The following is a 25,356-nucleotide window of genomic DNA, read 5'->3' on the forward strand; positions in this document are numbered from 1 at the left end:
TGGTTTTGAAATTAGAACTCCCGAGAGACCTGCTCACATTACTGATAGTGAAATAAAATGGCATGCCAGTCACCCGCTAATGAAGTATAATAAAAATAATCCTTTAAACCAAAGATTAAAAAATCGAAGCATAAAACGACCACAGTGATCATGATTGTTGATGCTTTGAACTTGGAAACATCCGCTACCAGACACCTGATTTGTTTTAAAAATACCCAGGACGTTTTGGGGGAATGAAGCGATCACATAGCAGGCGGTAGGCAAGTAAATAGCGTTGAACAATATTTATTCCACCGATTGTTATGAAGGCCGAGGGTGTCAGTGTCGCAATTTTCAAGCACTGTCAGTTCAGCTCAACACCACATTACAAAAGACGCTTTGGGCTACTGCTGGTGCTAACGCAATTTTACAGTAGAAATAGGAATTGCATGAAAGAACCGGATAGAAACTTTTCATACGGTGGCGTAAATCTCGAACATATATCAGCGATGTCACTTTCCTCGGTTAGGGCTACCTGCTTTGGCCGGGAATGAAGAACATTTCTATAGAATAAAAAAGCGGAAAATACTCCCCGTGTCAAGTTTTCTAATCACAGTCACTGGTTGATGTCGTGCCGTGGCCCTTCGAACGCACTGGCACTTTGTAGAGTCACATTTCCAGCGATTCCGCGTCGCACACAAACGAAGGTAAACAATCAAGATGGCGGAATGCTCCCCGTGTTGTCCTCGCCGTCAGCGCGGTGTGACAGGGTTGTCGGACAACAAATCGGGCAACACGGTTGCCGGGCGGCAGCAACATGTTGCCTGACTGTTGTTGTTGCCGGGATGTGACAGGGTCGCCGGCAACACGACTTCGCCGTGTTGTCGGATAGAGTTGTCCAACTGTTGCCTCAGTGTGACAGGGCCTTTAGGAACTGCGGCTAACTGTAGCCGCGGTTAGCGCTTCAAGCAAACGAGCCCTGGTGACTGCCCCTCCGCCTCACATGCTCAGTAATCCAAATGCACGTATGCAATGGTGACCGTCTCCACGATTATTAATTAACGTTACTAGAATATTGCTTTCTTCTCGTTTTTATTTCACGTAAAGCATAAGGCACCTATTATCAAAGATTGTATTCTAAAGTAGAAAGCATTAGACTATAAATAATTCGACATACTATAGTCGCTAAAATAACCTCCGCTGAAGCTGATTGAAGCGGGTGTCAGTGCGGTGAACACCTTTAAAAAAAGGGCATTTATTTCACTTTACCAATTTTACACTCTCTTCTTTCAGTCTTCAAAAACAAAGGGTGTTTTATTAAAAAGAACACTAACGCACGATTGAAAGAGGTGTGTCTCTAGAAACAAGGGTGCCGAAACGGTGTAGCGAAAGATGTACCTCTCCGTTTGAAATACCTTTTTTTTTAGAATCATAGGTAATAGAAACATGTTAGTGTACAGGCGGAATGCCGGAACCGCTCTCAACCGCACAATAGTCATGCCTCTTTTTCTAGCTCACCCTTGCGACGGCTATGTGACTCTAATGGCGGCCATCTGTTACTGCATCAAGGCACACGTGCGTCGCGTGCAAATAATAAAAAAAATAAACGCGCTCCATCCGGATCGTCATAATTGCGAGTGACATACCCTATTTTCGTCCTGCTTCCTTCAGAGGCTCTCGTTGCCATTCTGTTGCAACGGTTGTTCGAAGTGTAGCGTCGCACGTTCGTTTGCTCCGAGTTTTCGATATCATGTCGATGAACAAGTTTCGCATTGCACTGCTTCAGCACCTAGTGAAATGCAACAAAGCGGAAAACCTCGAAATAGCAAGTATGAAAATTAGAGAGGTGGCATCCAAGGGTGCCCAGGTGGTCTGCCTCCCAGAAGACTTTAGCGTTCCCTACGACGCACGCTACACACCAGAGAGCGTCGAGCCGATTCCAGGTGAAACCAGCGAGATGTTGTCACGCAGTGCCAAAGAAAACCAGGTCTATCTCGTCGGCGGCACATTCTCAGAGAGTGAAAACGGCAAACTGTACAACACCTGCCTGGTTTACGGACCGGACGGTTCGATGCTGGCCAAGCACCGCAAGTTACACCTCTACGACGTCGACATCCCAGGCAAGATCACCGTTCGTGAATCCGAATTCTATTCAGCGGGAGACAAACTGACCACTTTCGACACTCCGTTTTGCAAAGTGGGCGTTGGGGTATGTTACGACTTTCGGTTCGCACCTGTGGCACAGATCTACGCGCAGCTTGGCTGCAAGTTGCTCGTCTGTCCAGCATCTTTCAACATGACGCTCGGTCCAATATACTGGGAGTTGATTTCCAGGAGTAGAGCGCTTGACAACAAGGTCTACATGACGACAGTGTCGCCCGCGAGGGATGAAACGGCATCGTTGGTCGTCTGGGGACACAGCATGTTGGTCGATCCATCAGGCAGAGTGGTCAAGTCTGCCGGCGCTGGTGAAGAGATCGTGCTTGCTGAGGTGGACTTGGATCGTCTGGCCTTGATGCGAGATCAAGATCCCATCATCAAGCACATGAGGAGTGATATGTACAAGGTTGTGAGCTGCGAGGAGTGAGAACGTATCTTGATTGATTCCTGAAAAGAATCTGCGATCCAGGGGGTCTGCTAGGCGATGCCCGGCGGCATCTATTCTGCCCGGATATCTCTTGGAAACAAAGTTTATTTCTTATATGTGAGGTGTGGGGCTCGTGGTATTGTCTGTGTATTCTTTGAAATGGGTTTTAATATATATCTTTTTGTGTTGTCTGTGTTTGATTTAGCAATCTGAAACACTGAAGTTGACTCATTTTTAAACAAACCTCGTGAAACCTTAAGCCGGTGTTACGCGGCTTAACATCATGCAAAAGACAGCCTGCATAGAGATTCAAACTCTAGTCACCGCGAGATCCGTGCGTCGAATGCCGCATGGCAATCAGTTTAAGGAGAAACTTGACACGCTGCATTCGAACCACAGATACTGCGGTGACTCTTGTTTGAAGACTGTCGTTTGTATGATGTGTGAGCAGTGTGACTCCGGCTTAAAGGGGCCCTGCAAGGACTTTTTTACTGGTTTTTAATTTGCACCGAACCTCAGCGCACTGAACACAGTAACTTAATGATACTTTTCTTTTCTGGAATTTTGTTTTATTTTAAAAGTTATAGGAAAATTAAAATTACAAAAACAAGCAAAAAATAACCTCCTTCATGACGTCCTTGGTTGCTTGAGTGGCCGTGAACTAGAGGAGGGGTAGTGAGCTCAGCGAGCGCCCACGCCTGTTGCACTCCGTGTTAACAGCTAGAGAGGGCGCCACTAAAGCATGTTTGGATAGGCTGTATGAAGCGGGCAGCCAGGGAGGCTCGCACTGCATTTGCTGCGCGATTAAACAATAATTCGGCATGACACTTCATTGGCCACAAACGACAGCAAACACGGGGTGAATATCACTTCAGAACGGGAGCCACTTCGCGCTGCCATACCGCCAAAGGGCCAAACCGCAAGCCAAAGCTGCTCGCCGAAGGCCTTGGGAACGCTCGGAACCGGTCGGATCCTCGACTGCAGCGCCGCCGCGTACACCCGGGATCTTTCTACGCTAGCCGTTCGTCGGTGCCTGATCCGACCACTCCTTTCTAGTATGCGCCGCCTCTTCCACCGCTTGGTGGTGAGTATGTCGAATGGCCCTTTCTTGTTTCCGTACTTCATAAACTACATTTGTTTCTTTTAAGATATAAAATATTGAACAAAGACTCCCTTTATAAATAATTGAAATGGCTCGCGCCACTTATATTTTGTATTTCAACTAAAAAGATGCTTTAAGCGGCTCTGACCACTAGAAAGGCCAGGACCTAAAACGTCACGATGTCGTCACATATTGCGCGCTTTCGGCACCGTGTGTCGCCCCCGTAGGTGGAGGAGCTTTTCGCGTCGTCCAGTTGAAATATGACGCACTGATAATTAGTTACTCTCTCCGTGCCCGCTGGCATTCCCGAACCCCAAGAGACGTGGAAACCGTAAAAAAAGGTAGACGCTTAAATATGATTGCAGGGCCCCTTTAGGAACACAAGAAAGGCTTTTTTTTCTTTTTCTTAAGTAATGGTTTCTTACGCTTTTGCGTTCTACGTCTTTTTTATTATTATTTTTTTTTTTATTTAGGTCAGGTGTTTTTAAAAAACCTTTTAACTAAGAGGCCGGATTATCGATTCGTCGCAGTCTCGTGGGCAAGGAGAGAATAGTATATATAGAAGTAAAGAGAAACTAAATACATAAACCCTGATAAGCACTTAAACACGCACAAAAAATAATGGCCGGGTACATTTGAAAAGTACAAAAAAAAACTAAGTGTAATTATTGCCTATACAGTAATGTCTCGTTAATATGAACACCTCCATTCTCCCAAAAAGGTGTCCATAAAGTAAGTCGTCCGTAATAACGGGACAAAAGTGCACGTATTTCCCTATTTTGTCCCCCAAAACGTCGTCCGTACAGCGAGGTTTCTGTATTAATTGGGTTCATATTAGCGGAGCATCACTGTACCTCAGTTTGAAATTTAATAATTAGCTAATTATGACATTAAACAACTCTTGGGGCCAAGAAAACTCACCAAACATGAATTAAAGCGCATGGAAACTTTGGTACATTGCTGCAGTGCGAAGAGACAACAATAATGATAAAACTAATGCTGCCAATATGCAATAGTCGTAACAGCAAACACCGAGTACAATGCACAGTCCCGAACGAAAGCAACGCGAACGACAGAGCGACAGCCTCTTGCGATAGTAGATACACTCAACGGTCACCGGTGGAAGCTCTGGCCGAGCTTGTGGTAGGCTTCGGGAGTAGGGACGATGGCAAGTGGCCTGCCCGTTGAGTAAATATAGTTAGCGCCGACTTTTTGTTTTCAATTTAGCACAACATGTGGTTGAAATCGCCGAGCCTTCGTGATGGCGACAATGCAGCAGATGCGTTTCGAGTGGCCGTGATGACTCACAAAAGTAGTATTTCATCAGTCACACACATCTGTGCTAATAATGGTATTATCGATATGAGGCTGGCTTATTTTATGTGCCATCTCGGGCGTCCGAAAGGCGCATGCTGCATCGTGAAATTCGCGTTTAGCGCAGACCCCACGTCTCGCGAGAGTTTCCTTTGAACACCGTTGAGTTATTCAAAGGGGGCGAAAGACTCTGTTGAGGCCGTTGCTCCGTCGTTATCGATTTTTTTGTTCGAGACTGTACACGAGAACGCAATGGAATTTTAACTGCTCGTTTCTGCCAGAGAGTTCTTTACTATTTCTTTCCGTGTTCAGAGGAGTGCACGTGTCATGCAGCGCCTGCGCAGAACCGGAGCGAAAGCGGGAGTGCTGGGAGTCATCTGCACCTGTTGGCTCTCGTTCCCCTACGCTAGGCCGTTTGCTACATTAAATTCTTCGCGGTTGAATGAACTCGATCGGGTTTATTTAGTACTAAAGTATATAAAGCATTATATGGAGTGCACTGAAAACGTTTTCAGCACAAAATCCGATTTTGTATACATTTTTAAAGGTTCCCGTTGTTTACTTATCCTTTCCATGAGCGTTCGGGGGGATCGGTGGCCGAGTGGGCTAAAGCGCACACCCAGCTCGACGCGCGTGGAGCGAAAGTTCGCGCTGCAGAACCCATGAATCCTGGGCTCGAGCCCCACCCCTGCGCGTTTCGATCTGGATGAGCATCGTACCGGCGTGCGGCCGTGTATCACTTCTGCGTGAGCAAGTTAAAGACCCCAGGTTAGCAGTCGTAGTGCACTGGCTACATTGCTCATCTACAGCTGAGACACCAGACGCCCGCTGAGGCAGACTAACTTACGGCTGTATAAACATACACGCAACAATTTACTTTTGCATGAGCGTTCCAGTCTTGGAAATCCGTACACTGCGGTATAATTTGTATTCATTTAGCAATAGTAGACTAATTCCAAGTCTCTCGAGCTTCGCACTTCGGCCATTGGTTCGCGGCATCAGGATGACTTCGCGTTGGGATTTACTCACGGCAGCGCCCGGTAGTGGTTACTTCGAAGAGGCCTAAAGGGAGCGTCGCCTTGGCCAAACTGTACTAAATCGCAGACCTCTGCAATGTGTCGGAGTCGTCAGTCTTCGTTCAAACGCTACTAAAGGTGGGGGCTATCAAGAATGAAATACTTTTCCTCTGTTTTTTAAGAAGAATATCAAGATAATACTACGTAGCATAAAGAGAAAAAAACACGATTTACGTGAGCCAATGTTTTTAAACTAATCACAAGGAGCCAAACCTGGGCGAGCCGGTGCGTAAGGTGCTTTCAAACTATCATATTCGGGTTAATTCCTACCCTCTGTTAGGATGTCGCATCCGCGTCCACGCAGGGTTTCTCATCGATGAAAGGAGGTGTAATCTCCGCATCGGCGTCATTGTTACACATATGGCAGACATCTGATTAAGAGCTCAAAGAAATGGCACCGCAAGTGTCGTCTGCTCGTGTTGTCTGCTTCTGCACGGACGCTGAAGTGACTTCGGGGCCAGTGCAAGGTTTTGAGGAACTGGGTCTGAACTTGTTCAGAACTGGGATGAATCGAAGGCACCAGTGTAGCGGCCGTGCAACTTCCGGTTGAAAATAGTTCGCCAGCTCGTGCAGCACTGAACTAGTTCAGCCAGTTCAGGCGAATCAAACAGACCTATACACCTTTTCCACATGGCGCAGCCATCTTGAATGTCGTCACTTCTGGTCAACGTTACTAGATTACCTCAGTTGTGGAACTCCCGCGGAAGGGGGTACCCCGCTCACTCATCTCAATCCGCCTGCCGTCGTTCGAAGCGCCATCTAGATTTTCGTTTCATAACTGTGCGTTCCATAGAGCCTGCATAGAGCAGAGCTGAAACGCCATCTAGACGCCGTGCTTCGAAACGTACGTATCCCGATTCCCATCGAATATACTGCAGTTACCAAAGCAGCAGTCCGGCGGCGCGTCGAGCGCACCTGGCGAGTCGTGGTTAGTGAGGGGGCTACTGTTCGTGCATGCAGCGTTTATGAGCAGTTCCGTAACGGAGCTAATCTAATAACGTTGCTTCTGGTATACGGTAAGACACGCCGCTAAAACTTTTTTTTTTTACAAAGAATGCGTGATTGTTACACATTCTTGTTTTGCTTCACCTATATTTTTTCGCATATTCCAGGTTGAAATGTTTTATTATTTGTTTTGTCCCGCATACAAGACGCGGAACCCACGTGACTGACAACGACTGGAAACAGAAAACGCCTATAGTTAAACATACATGAAGCAAGGACCTAAGATTGGTAATGCTGGTGATGCCAATTTTTAATTCATAATATGGCGAAAGGAGCTGCATTACGATGCTGTTTCCCTCGTTATTTATAGTATCTTCGTTTGCGCATTTGAAGCGACTTCCGGCGCCGTTTCTTCACGCGCACTTCTTTTGCAAAGCAGCAGGTCTGCTGGAAGCGGGACGCGGGCCGGGCGTCATTGAGAGACAAGAAGGACGGTAATAATGCCTGGAGTTTATTTGGTGTTTATTTAAAGTTACTCTTTATTTTCTAATTAACAAAAACCGCGTGCTTTTTTTTTGCGACGGTGTTATTTTATTTTGGGACAAAGGGCGTGGTGTTTGGAGCGTTTCTAAAGTAGGACTTTTTGTGGGGGGAAGAGACAGGAAATATTTTGAATGGGTGTAGAATGAGTGCATTGATTATTGACTTGGCGCCTTAAGGTTACTAAAAACAAGACAGTGCAGTGCGGATGACCCAGACAAAGGGGCAAAGTATACTTTGTTTCAGCTCAAGTCCAGACGGAGCCGACGCTTCGAGCTAATGGTACTAATCAAACAGCGGTCAGAAGCGCATGTCACTGGGCTTTTTTTTTTTTTTTGTTTGTGGTCGGTCCAGCGATGACAGAACACGTGGAGAAACACGAGGAACATCCTGATGGTGCCTTTTTGAAGTTGTCTCATTTTCCCAACAAGCTCGTAGCGTAGGCTGGGTCTGCACGTAAGGTGGAATAATGGATAGAAACGAGAAAAAATATGTAGGCGTACCTTTTCTGCGGTCTTGAGAAGAAGATGTAAAAAGTAACATAACTACGTTGCCCGTTACTTTAAATATGTAGTAACGTAAGTACGTCAACCGTTGCTGTTTCGAAAAATGTAACGAGTACGTTACTACGTTACAGAAAAAAAGTAACGCATTACCGGTAACGCCGTTACTTGTAACGAATTACCACCACCACCGAGCTTCTACACCTCAGCGCCCCAGATGTTTCTTTGTCTCTCTGTGTCTCCTCTAGTATCCTGTTTTCGTTTTGCATTGTGTTTTTCGCTGCCTATGAGTAGGCTAGACCCTCTTCAAAAGTATGTCGAGCAATATTTTTTTAAATAAGGGTTTTCGACGGACGTTCACGTGACCCTCGTAACTACTGCATGTTCCGAGCACGTGACCAAACAGTGGTGAGCTCGGATAATTGGCGCAGCAGAAACTAGGTGGCGCACTCTATCGAAAACGGGTTCATTATGCTTTCGTGTTTTCGGGATATTCTTGCTTCAAAATCGGGTTCGTTTTTTCGCGGCCTTTTTTCCTCGCAGATTCTGTGTTTTTCGGCGTCAATTATTGACATCGCACAACAAATAAATCGGTGTTTGTCGGTGATTATGTCGAAACAAAAACAAGACATGGTGGTGGGATTCTCCAACCTAATGTGAACATGTGTGTGACCCGAATGCTCATAAGACGTCCCAGCACCGAGGAGAAAAGCAAAGGCTGGGGTTTCCTAAGTAAGAATTAGCTTCACGGACAGTTCAGTGTGCGCTGTGTTCCCAATGCATGAAAAATAAATATAGAGATAATGACGTGCTTCAGTAAAACTTACGCTTATTCTTTTTCGCGGAGAGCTTGATTTTGAGGTCTTTCACTTTTTTCCGATTTTCGTAAAACCGGATCGGAGGTCATCTTTCTGGGTTTATCGGTATATACCATAACGTTCATCCTTTCCACTCTCGTGAAGAAGGAAGACTAGCGGAGCTGTACTCGATACACTGTGTCGGCGTCCTCCGTCTTTCTTGTTTCATCCTTGCATTATCGGCGTCTCGAACTGCCAAACGCTGTTCCGATAAACACCGCTAGGTGTTCGGCTCACACGCGGAGATAACGCTGAGGGCTAGTAACCCTAACCGAGTGGACAGTGATTTCGATAAGCGCAGCCTGCGTATGCGCAGTTTGAAACACTGCTGGCGGCTAAATTCTCGTATTTTCCCGCTGTAGTTTGTGTTTTATGGTGCATTCATTTTACGGAGGACATTGAGGAAGCATTGTACGACATTTGAAAAAACAAAAAAGCAAAACAACCTGTTAACTATTTTCGTCGGGTACGCGCGCGACAGAACGAATGCGACTGGAATGTTAGTTGTCGTGTTTTGTGTTTTTTTACGATTTGTATTGACGGTGCCGCCCGATTAGCCACGTGCCAAACGACAAAGCACTTAGCTGTCGAGAATAATTTACAACAGAAGACAGCCGAAAGGCATGCATTTTTCAGGCTCATGAATAACGTGTTTACCGTTGAACAGGACACAGACATACAATTTTGCAAGTGTTAACATTCGAACAATATATTGTGCGTACCACACGATGCAGCAGTATCTGAAAATAATTTATTTGAGAAAGATCTCAAATAACAGAATCACAGTCGACGACAGTAACATCTTGACAATCGGAGGAGATCCAAGATGACTTCGTTTCGGGGAACATTTTTGGGGAGAGCTTCATTTTTCACAACAGCACCAAGGCAAAGGAACGAACGCGACTGACCCGTTTCCCACCCCAACCCGGAGAAATATTTTTGGAGATGAGTGAGAAGGACTCTACGGTGATTATCTCTGGGAGGCGCCAAAACAACTGTCAATGTTCGCAAAATCGCGTCGAGGGTCGTTCGACCCTCGACGCGGCGAGGAGGTGAAGGGTCCCTCACCTCATTTGTTTCCCGTGAATGTTGAGCAGAAAAGCTTAAATGGCGGCACATACCAGCCCTATTTCTCACCGTGGAAGATAACGCAAAATGGGTACGCAGCACGCATTAAAAAAAAATTAAGTAGAACCTTTCAAGAGGGCCTAGAAAACGTAGATTGCAAAACCGTAAATCATACGTAGAGAATCGCGCTGAGCAGGTTTTCACAGTCCGAGAGAGTGGCAGAAAGATTTTTTAGCTGGTAGGGGGCGCGAGAGTCGCTCCAGCCGCATCAGCGTCAGCAACATGGCGGCGGCCTAGGAGCGTTTTTTTTGGAAAGGTGTATAGACCCATCCGAAAATTACGACCTCTCACGGTCGGATTAAAAATGCGAAAAACTGGCGCCCGCAAAAAAACACGAACAAGAGGGCAAGCGAGTAGCTGATATAATACTCAACTCCAAGAGTCTTTACAATCGATAGACTTGCCACTTTTAAGGCGTCTGTGGCGCATGCCACTTTTTAGTATTTTCAGGTCGACCGTAATCGGGCGTAATTTGCGAAGGGGTCCATACTGCTCACACGCAAGAATGACAAGACGTCCTTGACACAGACAAAATCAATACACATTGAACTATATAAACAGGAGAAGAGATCAAGTGATACCTTCCCGCGGGTACTGGACCGCGCCAAAATCTGTCTCTATACCATATACCCACACGTCGCGTAACTTGTCATGGCTACTGCCTTTCCTGGTTGGTCGGCGAAGCGTATCGACGCTGTCAGTCGTATACGTGGCGGTGTCCATTAGGTGCGTTTTTAGCTTGTATCCGACTGCAGTCCGCAATAACCGCACCATTAACAATTGTTCGCCGGTTTCGCCCTCTGTGCGCCGAACGTCCTTCCCCCGATCAAAATAACAACACTCGAATCTTGATCGTAATAAGTGCAACACCTACACTCTCGTCGCAACATAGTATCTCACGGTCGGTAATGATGCGAGCTCACCGACCACTATAAGACCGCGCAGCAAAAAAAGAGAACAAGAAATAGAAAAGACGCGATGTTGCCAGTTTTTGCCAAGCCCCCACGTCTCAGCCCATTACGTTCGTTGTTAGCTGGATGGCCTATCTTGCACAAAAGAGGCGCCATCTGGATGTGGGTTGGCCGCCTAACATCCAAATAGAGAATTATTTGGCCCTCTCTGACACACAAAGCCACCAGCTGCCTTGCAGTGGCCTTGCTTTTTTTTAGTGATTCGCCGGCCCTTCTTTGGTGTTCTTGGGGAAACTTAGTTTTATTGAGCCGAAGGCGTCGGCATCACTGGCTTCTTACGACATAGTATCTATTTTTAGCGCATGCATTTTGCGTTGTTTCGAGACTCTTCAAAGATCAATGGAAGAAAAAAGATTGAAGTCTTTGAAGGCTTTTTTACTTTCATATTCGTAAACTGTCATCTCCTTTAGCTTGTGTATGTGTATGGGTATGTGGGTGTATGCATGTGTGCGAGCATGCGTTAGTGTGCGCGTGCGCGCGCGCGTGTTCCTTCAACTTACGAATGTAGGAGCATGAATTCTCAAATAAAATTTGTAGTGCAATTTCCACTAGGCGTCGGCACTCAGTGTTTATTTAAGGCTTCAGGGACGCATTTTTAAAGGTGCGCGATATATACTGTCTTCACACATAATTAAGCTAAGAGTGCAACAAAAGCTACAAGCCCGAGCTAGCCCGCAATCAAGAACGCTTTAAAGCAGTGACCTCGAGCTCTCCTGCGTGTGATATTGGCTGCAGTATCAGCTTAAATTACCCATTGCCAAGACCCTTTTTTAATCACCCCTTGTTAGTGTGATTTCGAACCAACAGATGGTGATGGAATCGCCTTCCGGACCTGTGCATGAACGCAATAAGTCTTGTGTTTTGGCCCTGCGTTACAGTGGGGTATTTTTCTTTCTTCTGAAATCGGCATCCGTGGCCGTCTACTTGTTCCTCGATGCGTGAGCTTTTTGTGGAACGCGGCTCGGCTGCACCAGTTCTTGTGCAAAGGGAGCAGTTGCCTGCGCTCTAAGCTCACGTCTCCATCAAACGTGGTCAAGAAGCAAACGCGAAAATCGTCCTGATCTAATGGCGAGGCATATGCACGACAATGAAACGAACGTGTCGAAGAATTGAGTTTGGTAGTGCGCATTTATCGCCCCGGGGATCTCGAACCTATTAACACATATTTTAACGTGGTCAGATTCGTATGACGGGTCGTCCGTTTTGTCGAGCACACATGTATTGCGCTTAATAGGTTTCCGGTACTTTAGCTTGAAGAATTAAATACCTCAAGTAAAAACAAATAAACTACTTTCCTTTAATCACGTGTCTTTTTTTAGGTCACTGCGATTTCATTTTGATCCTGAGACTTGAAAACACAGAAAAATGAGCCTTAACTGTTGCAGATATTGTTTGACAAACACGAAGTAGGGATGTCACTAAAGTATTATGCTCACAAGATTATTACCGATGTTAAAGAATTGCTGACGCATTAAATGGTCAAAATTGCTTTTAGCATAGTGGAGGAACAGTTAAAATGACTGCAGCCAATCAAGTATTATTTTTGTGAATATCTATCAAAGAGTTTAAGAAATGTACCAATAATATGATAAAAACAAAGCAGCGCAAAGAGAAAGACGAAGTAGAGGATGACCAAACAAGATCCTTACTTCCGGAGGCAGAAGTTTCCGGCTGGTTTCTTCCTGTGGTTTCTTCTAATTCTACCTTGTCTTTCCGCTGTTTTGTTTTTATCATGTCTACTTACTAACTAGCCCAAACTTCTACGTTAATCAAGTGCCAATAATAATTTGGAAATTTAGGCGGACCAACTAGCGGTGTACAAAAAGTTAAAAAAAATATGCAAGGGGTGGGGTGTGAGGTAATATCAGATATTGGTATCCATACGCATATCACGCGCACTAAAGAAGTCTGGAAAAGTGCGACGTTTTACACTCTTGACCGCATCGAAAGGTACATCTTGTGCGCGTACACCTCAGGCTCTCATGTTTGCATTTTCATTGTATTCTGATATATTCAGGCGAGGTGTAAGTTGTGCCTTCTGATTGCTTACAATAAAAAAAAAGTGGAAGCATTCTAACTCTGGGGTGCTGAAAAAAAAAAATCCTCATGCTGACAAATCTTCTCGGTCAAGGGCTTGCCCCAAGGCGCGCTCTGACAGCAAGCTTTCGTCACGTGATTTTACAACGTCACAGTCGTTCTTCGCAGACAACAACCTTTAACCACGTGAGCGGCCACATGTGAACATTTTGTATTCATTGTTGCCCGCGTGGCCAGTAGTGTAGGGTTTTCTCTAATCAGAGCTGAACTGCAGTGTAAACTCTAAACCAAATCATTATTATTAAACGAGTGTGTGGTAACAAACAACTGCATTCGGCGAACGCGTTTGAATACGAGAGCCTAACCCCAGACGCCGGCGTTACGCGTTCTAACAAGTTGGAACAGTGCAGTGCAGACAAAGGCCGCTAGATTAAGGTCTAGAGCTTGTTGTATAGGTTCTCGATGCAATGGGCAGGCAGAAAAAAAACATGTTCTTGTGCAGTCATGGGCATAGCAACACACTTAAAAAGCCTAGTAAAATAAAATGATTTGCTTATTTTAAACCACTGAGTACGATTAACAACAAAATAATGTGTCGGATGCATCTATCATTTTTAAAAAATATATAAAAATAGCAAAAATGTCAATTTAAGGGGATAACAAACATTTCTTAATATTTTCATAAATAATAAAGAAAAATTTACATCTTAACCAAACCAAGATAGTTGCATTCTGCATAGTCAAAAGTATATGCATGCCAAATTTGATTCTCACAGGACAATATTAATAACATACATTCTTGCACACAACCCATGATGATGCCCGAAAACTACATAAAAAGAAAAACACGTTCGAATGCTAGTATATACGTGTAGGTACATTGTTTCGCGGTGCGGAAACTGAAGTTTTGTGAATAAATGCCCGTAAGAAATTGAATTCACCGAAAATTGTAATCTAGAGAAGACGGCTAGGCCTACTTCTCAACGTAAATATTGCCACCCGCAGAGCCGAGAAGGCAACGCTCGGTCACGGTCTTCTAGAAGATTCCCGGTCATTCTCGCAGCAGACGTAACTTTCCCTCTGCTTTGTTATTCTCGAAAGTGCCAGTTCATCCTCGCCCCGAGAGCGCGACGCTCGAACCTTCCTTGCCGAACTTTCGAGATAGTGACGCACGGTAGATAAGCAACTGCCCGCGACCTTGTCGAGTCAGTCTCAGTCTCGCCCTAGCGCTCGATTCTGCTGACACGCAGACTTCGACGCCCGCGACGCTCTGCTTTCTTCTGTTTCCTTCTTTATTTTCGGCACAAGTTCGCCACATTAAACGTTTATTTCTCCCTGTTTATTTCCTGTTTTCTTTTGGTCACCAACCGTGACATTTTGGTGGAGGTGCGGGGTACACGGGGCTCCTGGCTGGCGTACTGGGGCTGGTCGTCGCGGCGTCGGTCGTGCTGCGGCGCAGGAGACTGGCGTCGGGGCGGCGCGACATAGGCGCGAGGAGGAGGCGGTGGCCGTCGGGCCACTGCGGCGTAGGTCACGGTGGGCTCCTCGGGTGCAGCTACGTTGGCAGGAGCCTCCAGTTGAATTGCCCGCTGAACCTCGTCGCGGACAACTTCGGCTATTGACACCGAAGCCGGCTGGTGGGTAGCAGGCAGGAGCTTCTTAATTTCCTCCCGGACGACGTCCCGGATGATCTCGCGAATGCTGGAGATGCTGGAGCCAAGGTCGCAAGCGGACGGCGGAACCGCGCTGACGCCGGGTAGCCTCTTGTAGTGGCTGGCTCGGGATTGCAGTGCACGCTCAATGTTCGTCGCCTCGGTTACAAATTCTTGAATCGTCGTCGGTGGGTTGCGTACGAGGCCACCGAAAATGTCGTCCTTCACGCCGCGCATCAGGATACGCAGCTTCTTTTCCTCGGTGGACTGAGGGTCGGCGCGGCTGCTCAGGCGGAGGACGTCTTCAACGAAGCTGGTTACCGTTTCGTTGGGCCCTTGAGTTCGTACTTGAAGGAGGTCTTCCGCTCGCTGTCGTCGTGTCTGGTTCGTGAATGTCTCCTTCAGGCCAGCGGTACAGGTGTCCCACGACGTAAGCGACGCCTCGTGGTTCTCGAACCACTGCCTCGCGGTACCCTCCAAGGAGAAGTAGAGGTTTTGGAGGCGCTGCTCAGTGGTCCATCCATTATGGCGTGCTACACGTTCGTAGTGCAGGAGCCAGTCCTCTACGTCTTCGTGGGTCTCGCCATGGAAGGTCGTCGGGGTTCGCTGGGCAACAGGCAGGTAGACGACGGCGGCGGCGGTCGGGGACTGCGATTGCTGGTCGTCCATCGTCGGCCTCGTAGGCTGCCTGGTCCTGGGTGGCAGAAGTCCGTATTCCGGGGGTAGACCTTGGGTTCGGCGACTGGTCCGAGTTTCAGGTTCCGCGTTGAGTGGTCTTGTCACAGGGCTTGGAATCGGGCTTGCACTGCGGGCCCCGGGAGGGGAACGCTGTACGGGCATGCGGTACCCCGCACCTCCACCAAAATGTCACGGTTGGTGACCAAAAGAAAACAGGAAATAAACAGGGAGAAATAACCGTTTAATGTGGCGAACTTGTGCCGAAAATAAAGAAGGAAACAGAAGAAAGCAGAGCGTCGCGGGCGTCGAAGTCGGCGTGTCAGCAGAATCGAGCGCTAGGGCGAGACTGAGACTGACTCGACAAGGTCGCGGGCAGTTGCTTATCTACCGTGCGTCACTATCTCGAAAGTTCGGCAAGGAAGGTTCGAGCGTCGCGCTCTCGGGGCGAGGATGAACTGGCACTTTCGAGAATAACAAAGCAGAGGGAAAGTTACGTCTGCTGCGAGAATGACCGGGAATCTTCTAGAAGACCGTGACCGAGCGTTGCCTTCTCGGCTCTGCGGGTGGCAATATGATGGCAGGTGACGTCACATCAGGAAGAACCACGCAGAGAAACACCGCTCAAATTTATGCCGTTCTGGGTTAACCGGAAGCCTTCAAATGCCTATTTCAACAATTTCGCAGTTATGACCGCCAGTAATTACTTTTCTACATCAAATATAATGGTTCAAAAGTAATAAAACTCCATAAAACTTAAAATCACATCTTTCTTTCTTAAATATATATATATATATATATATATATATATATATATATATATATATATATATATATATATATATTATATATTATTCGCATCTTGCCTTAAAAGGAATATGAAGAGGTTCTCGAAACAAACGTGTTGGAGGTGAATTGTAGAGTATTTTTATCCCTTGAATCTTAATAGCCTTGAACTTGGTATGCCTCAACGGGCGAGGAGTCTCCCAGCTGCAAATGAGAAATTTAGCCAGTGCAGTACGACCGCTAGTCTGGGGTCTTTAACGTGCACCACGCAGTAGTGATACACAACCGCACGCCGTTACGATGCTCATCAAGATCGAAACGGGCAGGGGTAGGGATTGAACTTTTTTTTTAAATAACAAAAGCGCGCTGGCATAGCTTTGATGTGCGCTGAAGATGCGCTAGAGCGGAGATTCCGAAACCTCCTTTTATGAAGTAACGTTCCGGGAAGGAAGGGCTTTGGCGGTACTTTGAAAAAGATTTTCCGCATCCTCCGTGCCCCAAATTGAAAAATAATCTCGATATCCGTGATCCTCGAGAACACAAAAAGACGATTTGGGTGTTTTTATTCAAATAAAGAACCGCTACAGCGTCCCTTTAAAGGTGAATGGAGTATAGTAGCTGCTGCTCCAAATAATAGGGTCCACCGTTTTTTGGGAACGCACTCTGAGCATCCCTTGGACACCAGAGTTGCTTGAGCGTTCGAACTGAAAGCTAAAATAACTCCCGAAAAAACGCTATGTCATTGGTGCCATTATATATATGGTGGTCCAAGTCACGAGGCTCGATCTAAAATAGACCGTAAAAATCGACGCCTGCACGTAGCCATGCATCTAAACTTTTCGTCAAAGGCGTATTTCACAGGTCGGTTTTTTCTTGTAAAGTTACAAAGTAAAAAAAATAGGGCCAAGAAACTTGCGAAGGTCTACGGCGGGCGGCGACCCAGACGACAGGGTCCAGTAGCAGGGCGTGTTTGGCGTTCGTATTGATAGATGGCGTCAGGAGCAACGCCTGAAGCTGCAGCCGACCAGCGAAAGATAGCAGACGACACGTAGACGAAATTCGTTGGCATCAAAAGCGCCGCCGTTATGCAGGCGCGTTTTTTTTTTTTTTCTTTTTTACTTTAAGTTTTGCTTTTATTGTTCGCATTTATTTTTTCACCGAAGGTACATTTCAAAAAATATTATGTTCATTCTTATAAACCACAATGGTCGCGAGCCGTCGCGATAGGGAGGTCTACCATCTATCAATACGAACGCCGAACACACAACCGCTACTGGAACCCTGTCGTCTGCGTCGCTGCCCGCCGTAGACCCTGGCAAGTTTCTGGGCCTCATTTTTTACAGAAAGAGAGCTCCGCTTTGTAATTTTACAAGAAAAAAAACGACCTGTGAATTCCACCTTTGACGAAAAGTTTAGACTGTTACGTGCAGGCGTCGATTTTTACGGTCCATTCTGATCGAGCCTGGCGACTTCAACCACCCTATATATATATATACAAGTCAGCTTCCACTCAATGCCGTGGCACTAGCAGCATGCATCACTAACTCAGAAAGCCGCAAACACAAGAAGAAAGAAATAATGTTTAAAAAAAAATCGGCTTTCCTCTCAGAAAGGCCAAAGTATTTTTCTGCAAACACGATCTTGGAAAAAAAAAAGTTATTTATGTGCTTGTAGGTAATACACATCACTTAAATATTGCATAAAAATATGTAGACGCGCCATCTACGAAGTCATATAATCAAAGCCTTGAGCTTGATTCAATCTCGACTTAAGGTATAATATATATATACAATTAAAGTTTTGGTTTCTCGCTTTTGTTTTGCGTATTAAATATCAAAACTCTGCGTGTAAAATGATTAGAAAGTAAAGATACCAAGAACCAAGTCAAACTATATCTATGGATGTTCGTATTCAGCACGTTATTAGTCTGTTTTAAATTAAGCTATTCATTTTGCTCTTCAACTGTAAACTCGCCCGAAGTCAAAGTGCTGCATGATGTTTGACTGAAGTCCTTTAAAGTGCGCAGTACTAATGAGACCAATATAGGCGTGCGGAATATTTGTGAACTCGAGCTGGCCCTATACCCCCGTTTTAACTTACATATTTTAAGTAATACAAAAACATTAAATCTGTAAGGTTTTCAAAATTCCTGGCAGCACCGTTAGACACCATGAGGATGCTGTGGACATTCATACTGCGCATTCAATTTACATCAAGAATTCCAACTCATGCTGCCAGTTGATGTCATGCGTATAAAATAACGACACACTGTCTACTGAGCAGTTAGTACTGTTTAGTAGAACTTATTTACACGTAAGAACGACCCAGACCTGTGCCTATCTCGAATAATCTACTCAAGACATTGTACTTCAATTACTTTTGGTAGTAATTTGGTATCTTGCAAATAGGTTTGATTGAGACTACTTGCTAGTTTATATTAATAACATTTTTCACTATTTTCTCCTTATATTCTTAACTAGATTTGCCAGTCTTTGAAAAAAAAATATTATCGCAGCAACATTTTACCGGAATAGGAATCGGCAACTTCCCAGCTCAACCTGGACGCAAACTAATTGCAAACTTGACGCCAAATCCTCCAAAACAAAACAGAAGGTAAACCAGAAAAAAATATGCAGGCTCCAAGTGCCACCAGACCAAAAAGAAGGAAATTAGAAGTAAACACCACCGCAAAAAAAAAAACTGTTTTATGTTTTATTTATGGTTTACTTTGCTGCGGCAAGGATGTCCGTTTCTTTCGCCAGTCTAGCCCTTTTTGGGGAACGGTGGAACCGCGACAAATATTGCGAGAACAAACAGAATTAGCTCTAAAAATTCAAACAAAAAAGTGTCCCTTCTAGGCTATGCGCCCTTTTGAACGCGCTTCTAGAAGTTAGCCCCAGGGTAAAAAAATAAAGAATGGAACATCCGCGAGAAAAATGCTTCTCCGTGTCCCCTTGTGCCTATCTTTCCAAAGTTTAGTCATCCCTCATGCAGCGCTTTAGGAACCTGCCTTAGGAACATCGGCAAGTGCCATACCTGCTATGCGTGTACACTTCGTATTGTTCTCACATTCGTTTGTGTATTCAGAATTTTTTCGACGTGAACTCCAGATACAGTGTCCTGATTTAAAGTACAACGATGTCTTCAAGGTGCACATTAGAAAAACAAGCCGAAGATCCCAGACAAGCACGTAAGTGCACACATGGGACATCCCTGAGAAATTTCATAATGATATTGCAATATCCGAGAAATGTGTGGATTTGTGCCAATATACGCCAGATATTCTTGGGACATCCTCCGGATATACAACTGGCCGCTTTCAGTTTTTACCCGGGAGCTACGTGACGAACTCTCGCGGATGACTGCAGGACATTCGGAGGAAATGCCAAGATATTCTACGGATGTTTCGCAGGATCTTTTATTGGACATATTGGGTACAAAGTTCGAATTGAGTGCGTTAATTTTCAATAACTTGTTACAGAAAGATTGAAGAAAAAGGACAAGGACGGGCGAAAGATGTGCGTCGTGGTCAGTCATATTTGTTTATTCTTTCTGCAATAAGTTATTAGATAGATCTCAGCAGAAATGCCAGGCCGCGAAGGGACGCGTGTTAGATAAGAAAATCACTGATAAAAAAACTTTTTATGGGGCATCCCACAAAACATTGTCTTAAACACGAGAATATAACCATTTGAACATTAGAATATATAGTGACGTTCCAATGTCTTTTTCTCGTCCTTTAGAAAACCTTAGAATCGGGTAAATGAGCCACTTTTAGTCTACTCCAGCTTGCTTCCACTCATGTTGTTTGCTTGAGAGTTATAAAATGTTTAGTTACATGAACGTTCAGCGGGAGGTATAATCCCTGCTGGTGTGGTCCATTCAATTCAAATATCTGAAGCTTGAAAAATAACCGAAAATAACCCAAGTGAAATTTCAGCTTTTTGTCTCCTCATAACCAACTGCGGTGTTATACAGTGACTAGACCTCTCGTCTAAGAAAAAAAAAAAAACCACTGACAATGCTGAAGGCATAGCTTACCTTAGTACCGGGTTCTTTGAAAAGAAATTAGGCGCTTGATCTTGCGGTTGCAGACGCGTGATGCAAACGTCTAGAAAGAGAGCGTAGGTGGAACATTTAATGGGACATCAAAAAACGTACGGCCTCCAAATTAACACACAAAAAACTTATGAAGGTGAATGAAATGCATAAAGCAAACATCGCGTGTGTTCACAAATTGGTAATAAAACATGCATACATACCTGTTCACCAGTTTGCACTTGCGCGAAGAACAGACTTAGTAAGAAATTTAATAGCGTAAAAGAAGCCATTATGAGACATTACAAAAACTCGTGATTATGAAAACCTTTATTAAGAAATCATTTGTGATTCATCTTATCGGAACCCTCACCATTGAGATTTTGACGTCAAATTAGATTCGAGGAAAACAACAGAACATGCAGGTAACCTAGTGAACTTTCTAGATCTTGAAAACCGGAGACCAAGGAACAGAAAAGGGGAAGGAAAATTTCTGTGTGTGTGTCGTCACCTTTTTATTTCACGGTCTCGCGTTCTCAAGATACAGGTTTGATAAGTTTGAAGCTTTCTGGGGTCTCTGCTCTCGGGGCAACAGTAAAGTCGCGTAACCATCTGACTTGACAATGACAAATGTTTTTTTCTAATAAAAACCTAATATTGCGTTTTGAGACATCCGCCATAAAATGCACTTGAACGAGCAAAGGTGAAATATCAAGAACTAGCAGAGTGAAAAGCTGGGCGAGTTGGTTATCAATCATTGCGAAAAAAAAGGGAGATAAAAATGACGAAGGACATTGTAGGACATTGTAGTGCAGAGCGAGCTGTGTCTGTGTAGTTTCTTTTGTCCCTCGTTTTTTATCTCGCTGTTTTATAGTAATCCACAACTTCTTTTGCTAAAAAATACGGTCCAGAGGCAGGCTGGATGTAACATATTCTACATGCTATAAAAGAGGAGGAAGAACTGACACTATCCTCAAAATTCATCCCTTCACTTCCAATCAATCCATCATTGTGTGGTTTGTGTCTTTGCAAATTCCTTTGAAAGTAATGTAACTCCAGCAGAGTTGAGCAATCAAATTCACCACGCATGTGTATCTTCTTCCCGTTAAACAGGTGATTTTTGAAAACAATAAGACTAACTGTTTTTCAGCATAATCATCACTCAATTCTAATTCTTTTTCAGCCAGCATACAGATAAATTAAGACGCAACTATAGGTATACTGTAAAAGATTGTAAACCGGGGCAGTCAAACACATTTGAACGCCAGATATTTAAGGGGACATAAACATAATGTGTGGCGCCCCACCCCCCCCCCCCCAAAAAAAAAAAAAATATATATATATAAATATATATTTAGACATTACGATCGGCGTTATTTCATATTAATAATTCTCAGTAATTAATGTGTGGTCCCAACTCAGGTGGTTACCTTTGTCATACAACGCTAAACGGGATGTTATAATGAAAACCTTAGATCGGGGACAAATAAAACGAACAAACACACACATCCGTGTCAAAGGTTTATACAAAATATAAAAAAGTGCAAATGGCATAGTCATTCTAACTATGTTGCGCAGTATGCAAGATAAAATTTTCGTATATCGTACACAAGAGCTTAAAGGGGTATTCACACGAGGGAGAAATCCCGGTAATTTCTCCCCGGCACGCGCGCATCACGAGATGAAAACGCGAGGCTTTTGCACATCGCAAAGCTTGACGTTTTCGTCGTGGGCTGCGCGTGCCGGGGAGAAATCCCCGGGATTTTTCCCTCATGTGAATACCCCTCATAGGGAGTATTCACTTGCAGCCATATCTGTGTGCGTGACTGCTGAGCGCGTGCTAACCGCGAGCTTCCGCAGTTTTTTTCCAAGGCTATTAATGTGAGCTCGTTCTGAACATTAACTGTAATCGTCGCCCTTGAATATGGCGTCCAGTGAATATTCCCTACTCTTCGTTTTAACTGAAACTCCTGGCAAAGCTACAATTTCGAGCTGGCCCGCGCTTTATGCTTTGAGACGCATCTTTCCAGCGCAAGTGCTCGTTGGTTTGTGTAAGAGCGTTTGAAACCCACGACTTCATGCTCTTGAGCTGAGACTTTAATTAGTGAAGGCTCAACGTAACGGCCGGTTCTTACATGCAGCAAAGCGCTGATGGAGCGCGGCTCACATGTTGTCAGTTACTTACCTACTCCGCTGCATGTGTCACCAGGCCTTAAAGGGGTATTCACAGGAGGGAGAAATCCCTGGGATTTCTCCCCGGCGCGAGCGCATCACGAGACGAAAACGCGAGGTTGTTGCACATTGCAAAGTCTGACGTTTTTGTCGCGGGATGCGCGTGCCGTGGAGAAATCCCCGGGATTTCCCCCTCGTGTGAATACCCCTTAAAGGCCTGTTCCCACATGCAGCGGAGCGCTACAAGCAGAGCGCAGATCTCGCTGTAAGCACGTGCTGACGGGAGTGTTCACCAGCTTTGTATCGTACCGTCCAAGCTATTTTTCATGGCAGACGACAAATAGCTGACAACACGTGAGCAGCGAAAGAGGCGTGTTGGCGATCGCGATAGCGGCCGTTTGTACTTCTCTATTTTCGTAAGCAAAAGCTTCCTAATTCATAGAAAATGCAAGGTAAAGCCTATACTTAAAGAAATATGCAAAGGTGTATATCTATAATAGAAAGCAATTATTTATGTTGCTCCGAGATTTGCGAAAAACAAAAACAAATCGAAACTTCTTATTCTACGGACAAACGTCGTAGGATATGCCGCGAGTAAATGAACCTGAATAAGATGTCATAGGAACTTACGAGGGATGTCAATATTACGAGAGCTTTATTGAAAAGTTTTGGGAATATTCTGGGGTTACGGAGTGCTGTCTGGAATGCCATTTTTTAAGTGTCTTAATATATGATCGTGTAAGATTCCCCAGAGGTATCATTGTTGTGGGACTGCATAGGACAACACTGCGGCTTTTTTTTGTTTTTTTAGCAATAATGTCTTTATTTTACGATCAAATATGCATCATAAATGTAAATAAATATACACATCATACACCATGCTTCAGATCATTGCTAATAAATAGTCCTGGTGTTACAGAAGCGGATAGAAATTAATTGAATTACATTTATAAGTTTTTGTACTTTACTCAAGATATTCTGCAGCGAAAGCGACTTCAGTAGTACTCTAAATACTTTGTAAATCAAGTATTATTGGTAACTTATCCTAGATACTTTGGTCGATTATGTCGACCAACATTGGAACGATCATTATTTTCTTTTCTACACTTCGCAGAAGTAATCGGTCAGCTAGATTTTGTTGATGACGGCGTAACGAAGTTCATAAAAACTGAAGAAAACAAAATTGCAACCAAAAACCAACGATAAGTGAAATGCTGTACAATTGTTATTTACAGCTTAATTAAGAAGCAGAAGGTGTTGCAAATTACGTTCACGCTTCTTTCTTCGTGACTGGGTCTCCGGCCTTCGCCCCCAAGGTAATCGGCTGCGAAGCTACAACAAAATGTCCTAAACTCATTTCGCCGTGCCTTTCGTAAACAGTCAGTACATCTGCGAAATATATATATATAAATATATATATATATAAATAAATAAATATATATATATATATATATATATATATATATATATATATATATATATATATATATATATATATATATATAAACCAAGCATATTGTCACAAAATAAAGCGACCAGAGGACGAACATTGAACTGAAAATAAGGGCCTATTCACGGACCTTGTGCAATATAAAATAAAGAACGAACGTCGTGACAGCAGAAAAGCGTGCGGCAATTTGGCGGAGTGACAGAAAGTGAGAGCGAGACTGACTCGACGAGGTCACGCGCAGCTTCACATCGAGCGTGAGTCAGCTTCTTGATATTTCGCCACAGAAGGTTCGAGGTGCAGAAGGGTATGCACTAGTTGGTGATTCATAGTTTAGAAATTAAAAGCTCTAAAAAAACGACGGACAAGTGAAAGAAACCAACACCACAAAGCGCTACTTGCAACTGATGTTTACTCATGGAAAAGCATATATATATACACACACACCGTGAAATCAAGACATATGATGAAAGAACTGCAACAATACCACATTAGTGATTGTCAACCTACCATTTACTGTTCGAAAGATTTAGAAAAGCCACCTCAGAGTCAAAGAGGGCTATCGATTTAGCGCTGACACACGTGCATTCAACGCAACTTCGTTTTGAGGAAGCTGGGAATATCTCCTTTGTAGTTTTGTTTCGGTTTCAGGCTAAGGTAATGAGGTTGCCAAACTTTGGAACACACCCGCATTTGTTAGTGTCTGCCAGATTTCCCGGGGGTGAAGATTTTACTGACAGCGCATTTTCCCTAAACCTGCCATTTATACTTTTTTCGAAATACATAGCGCGAAGGTCAAGTACAAACTGACGGTACAAGCGCTAACTCACAACTCTCGTTTTAATAATCACACAGAAGACGAAAAAGAGGTAGCGTTTCCTTCTTGTCTTGCTTTTCGGTATGAAAAAATTCCCAAAATGAAATTGCCTTGATGGGAAGAGGAAGTTGCGTTGAAAGAACTGAGAAATCACAATAAAGGAAGAGGGCGTTACGTTAAAAAACTGAGAACTAGCAGAAAGAAAGAAAGGAAGAAGTTGTCCAAAAGTAAACCAATGAAACCACCTCAAGTAGGAAAGTTGAGGTAATGAAGTTCTTTGTCGGTGAATGCCACTGATGGTGCACTGACACACGAGTTCTCCTTTTCTTTCATGGTCATTGCCTCGTATAGTTCCCTTGATATCTTCTCACGATACCTTCGATGGACTCTTGTCTCTGTAAGATCGGCTTGCAGTGACAGTCTCTTACGTGCACTGCGAGATGCCCCGATGGTTTTGAGTGACGCAGCGTGTTCACGTAACCTGGTGTTCACGCACCGGCCATACTGACCAACATATACTGTGCCACAGGTGAAAGGTATTTCATATATAACCTGGCTTTGGAAAGGTATATATGTTTGAATGTGCCTCTGGTCGCATTCTTTGCGACGTTCTTGTGGGGAATTTATCATAGGACAAATCTTCTTTAGCTTGTCTGGTGCTAAAAAGACGACAGGGATGTCATACCCGGCAGCCACCTTTTTCATGTTGTGTGATATCCGGTGAATGTAG

General features: G+C 44.5%; 1 protein-coding gene across 1 annotated transcript; it reads left to right on the forward strand.

Moving 5' to 3' along the window:
- The first annotated feature begins 1,663 nt into the window (after positions 1-1,663).
- On the forward strand, positions 1,664-2,753 carry LOC120845990 (omega-amidase NIT2-like). Its single transcript, XM_040217561.2, has one exon. The coding sequence runs from the start codon at positions 1,730-1,732 to the stop codon at positions 2,564-2,566; it is 837 nt and encodes a 278-aa protein (XP_040073495.1). The 5' UTR covers positions 1,664-1,729; the 3' UTR covers positions 2,567-2,753.
- The last annotated feature ends 22,603 nt before the right edge of the window (positions 2,754-25,356 follow it).

Source organism: Ixodes scapularis, unplaced genomic scaffold (genome assembly GCF_016920785.2).
Source record: "Ixodes scapularis isolate PalLabHiFi unplaced genomic scaffold, ASM1692078v2 PGA_scaffold8__174_contigs__length_109621045, whole genome shotgun sequence".
NCBI classification, from domain to species: Eukaryota; Metazoa; Arthropoda; class Arachnida; order Ixodida; family Ixodidae; genus Ixodes; species Ixodes scapularis.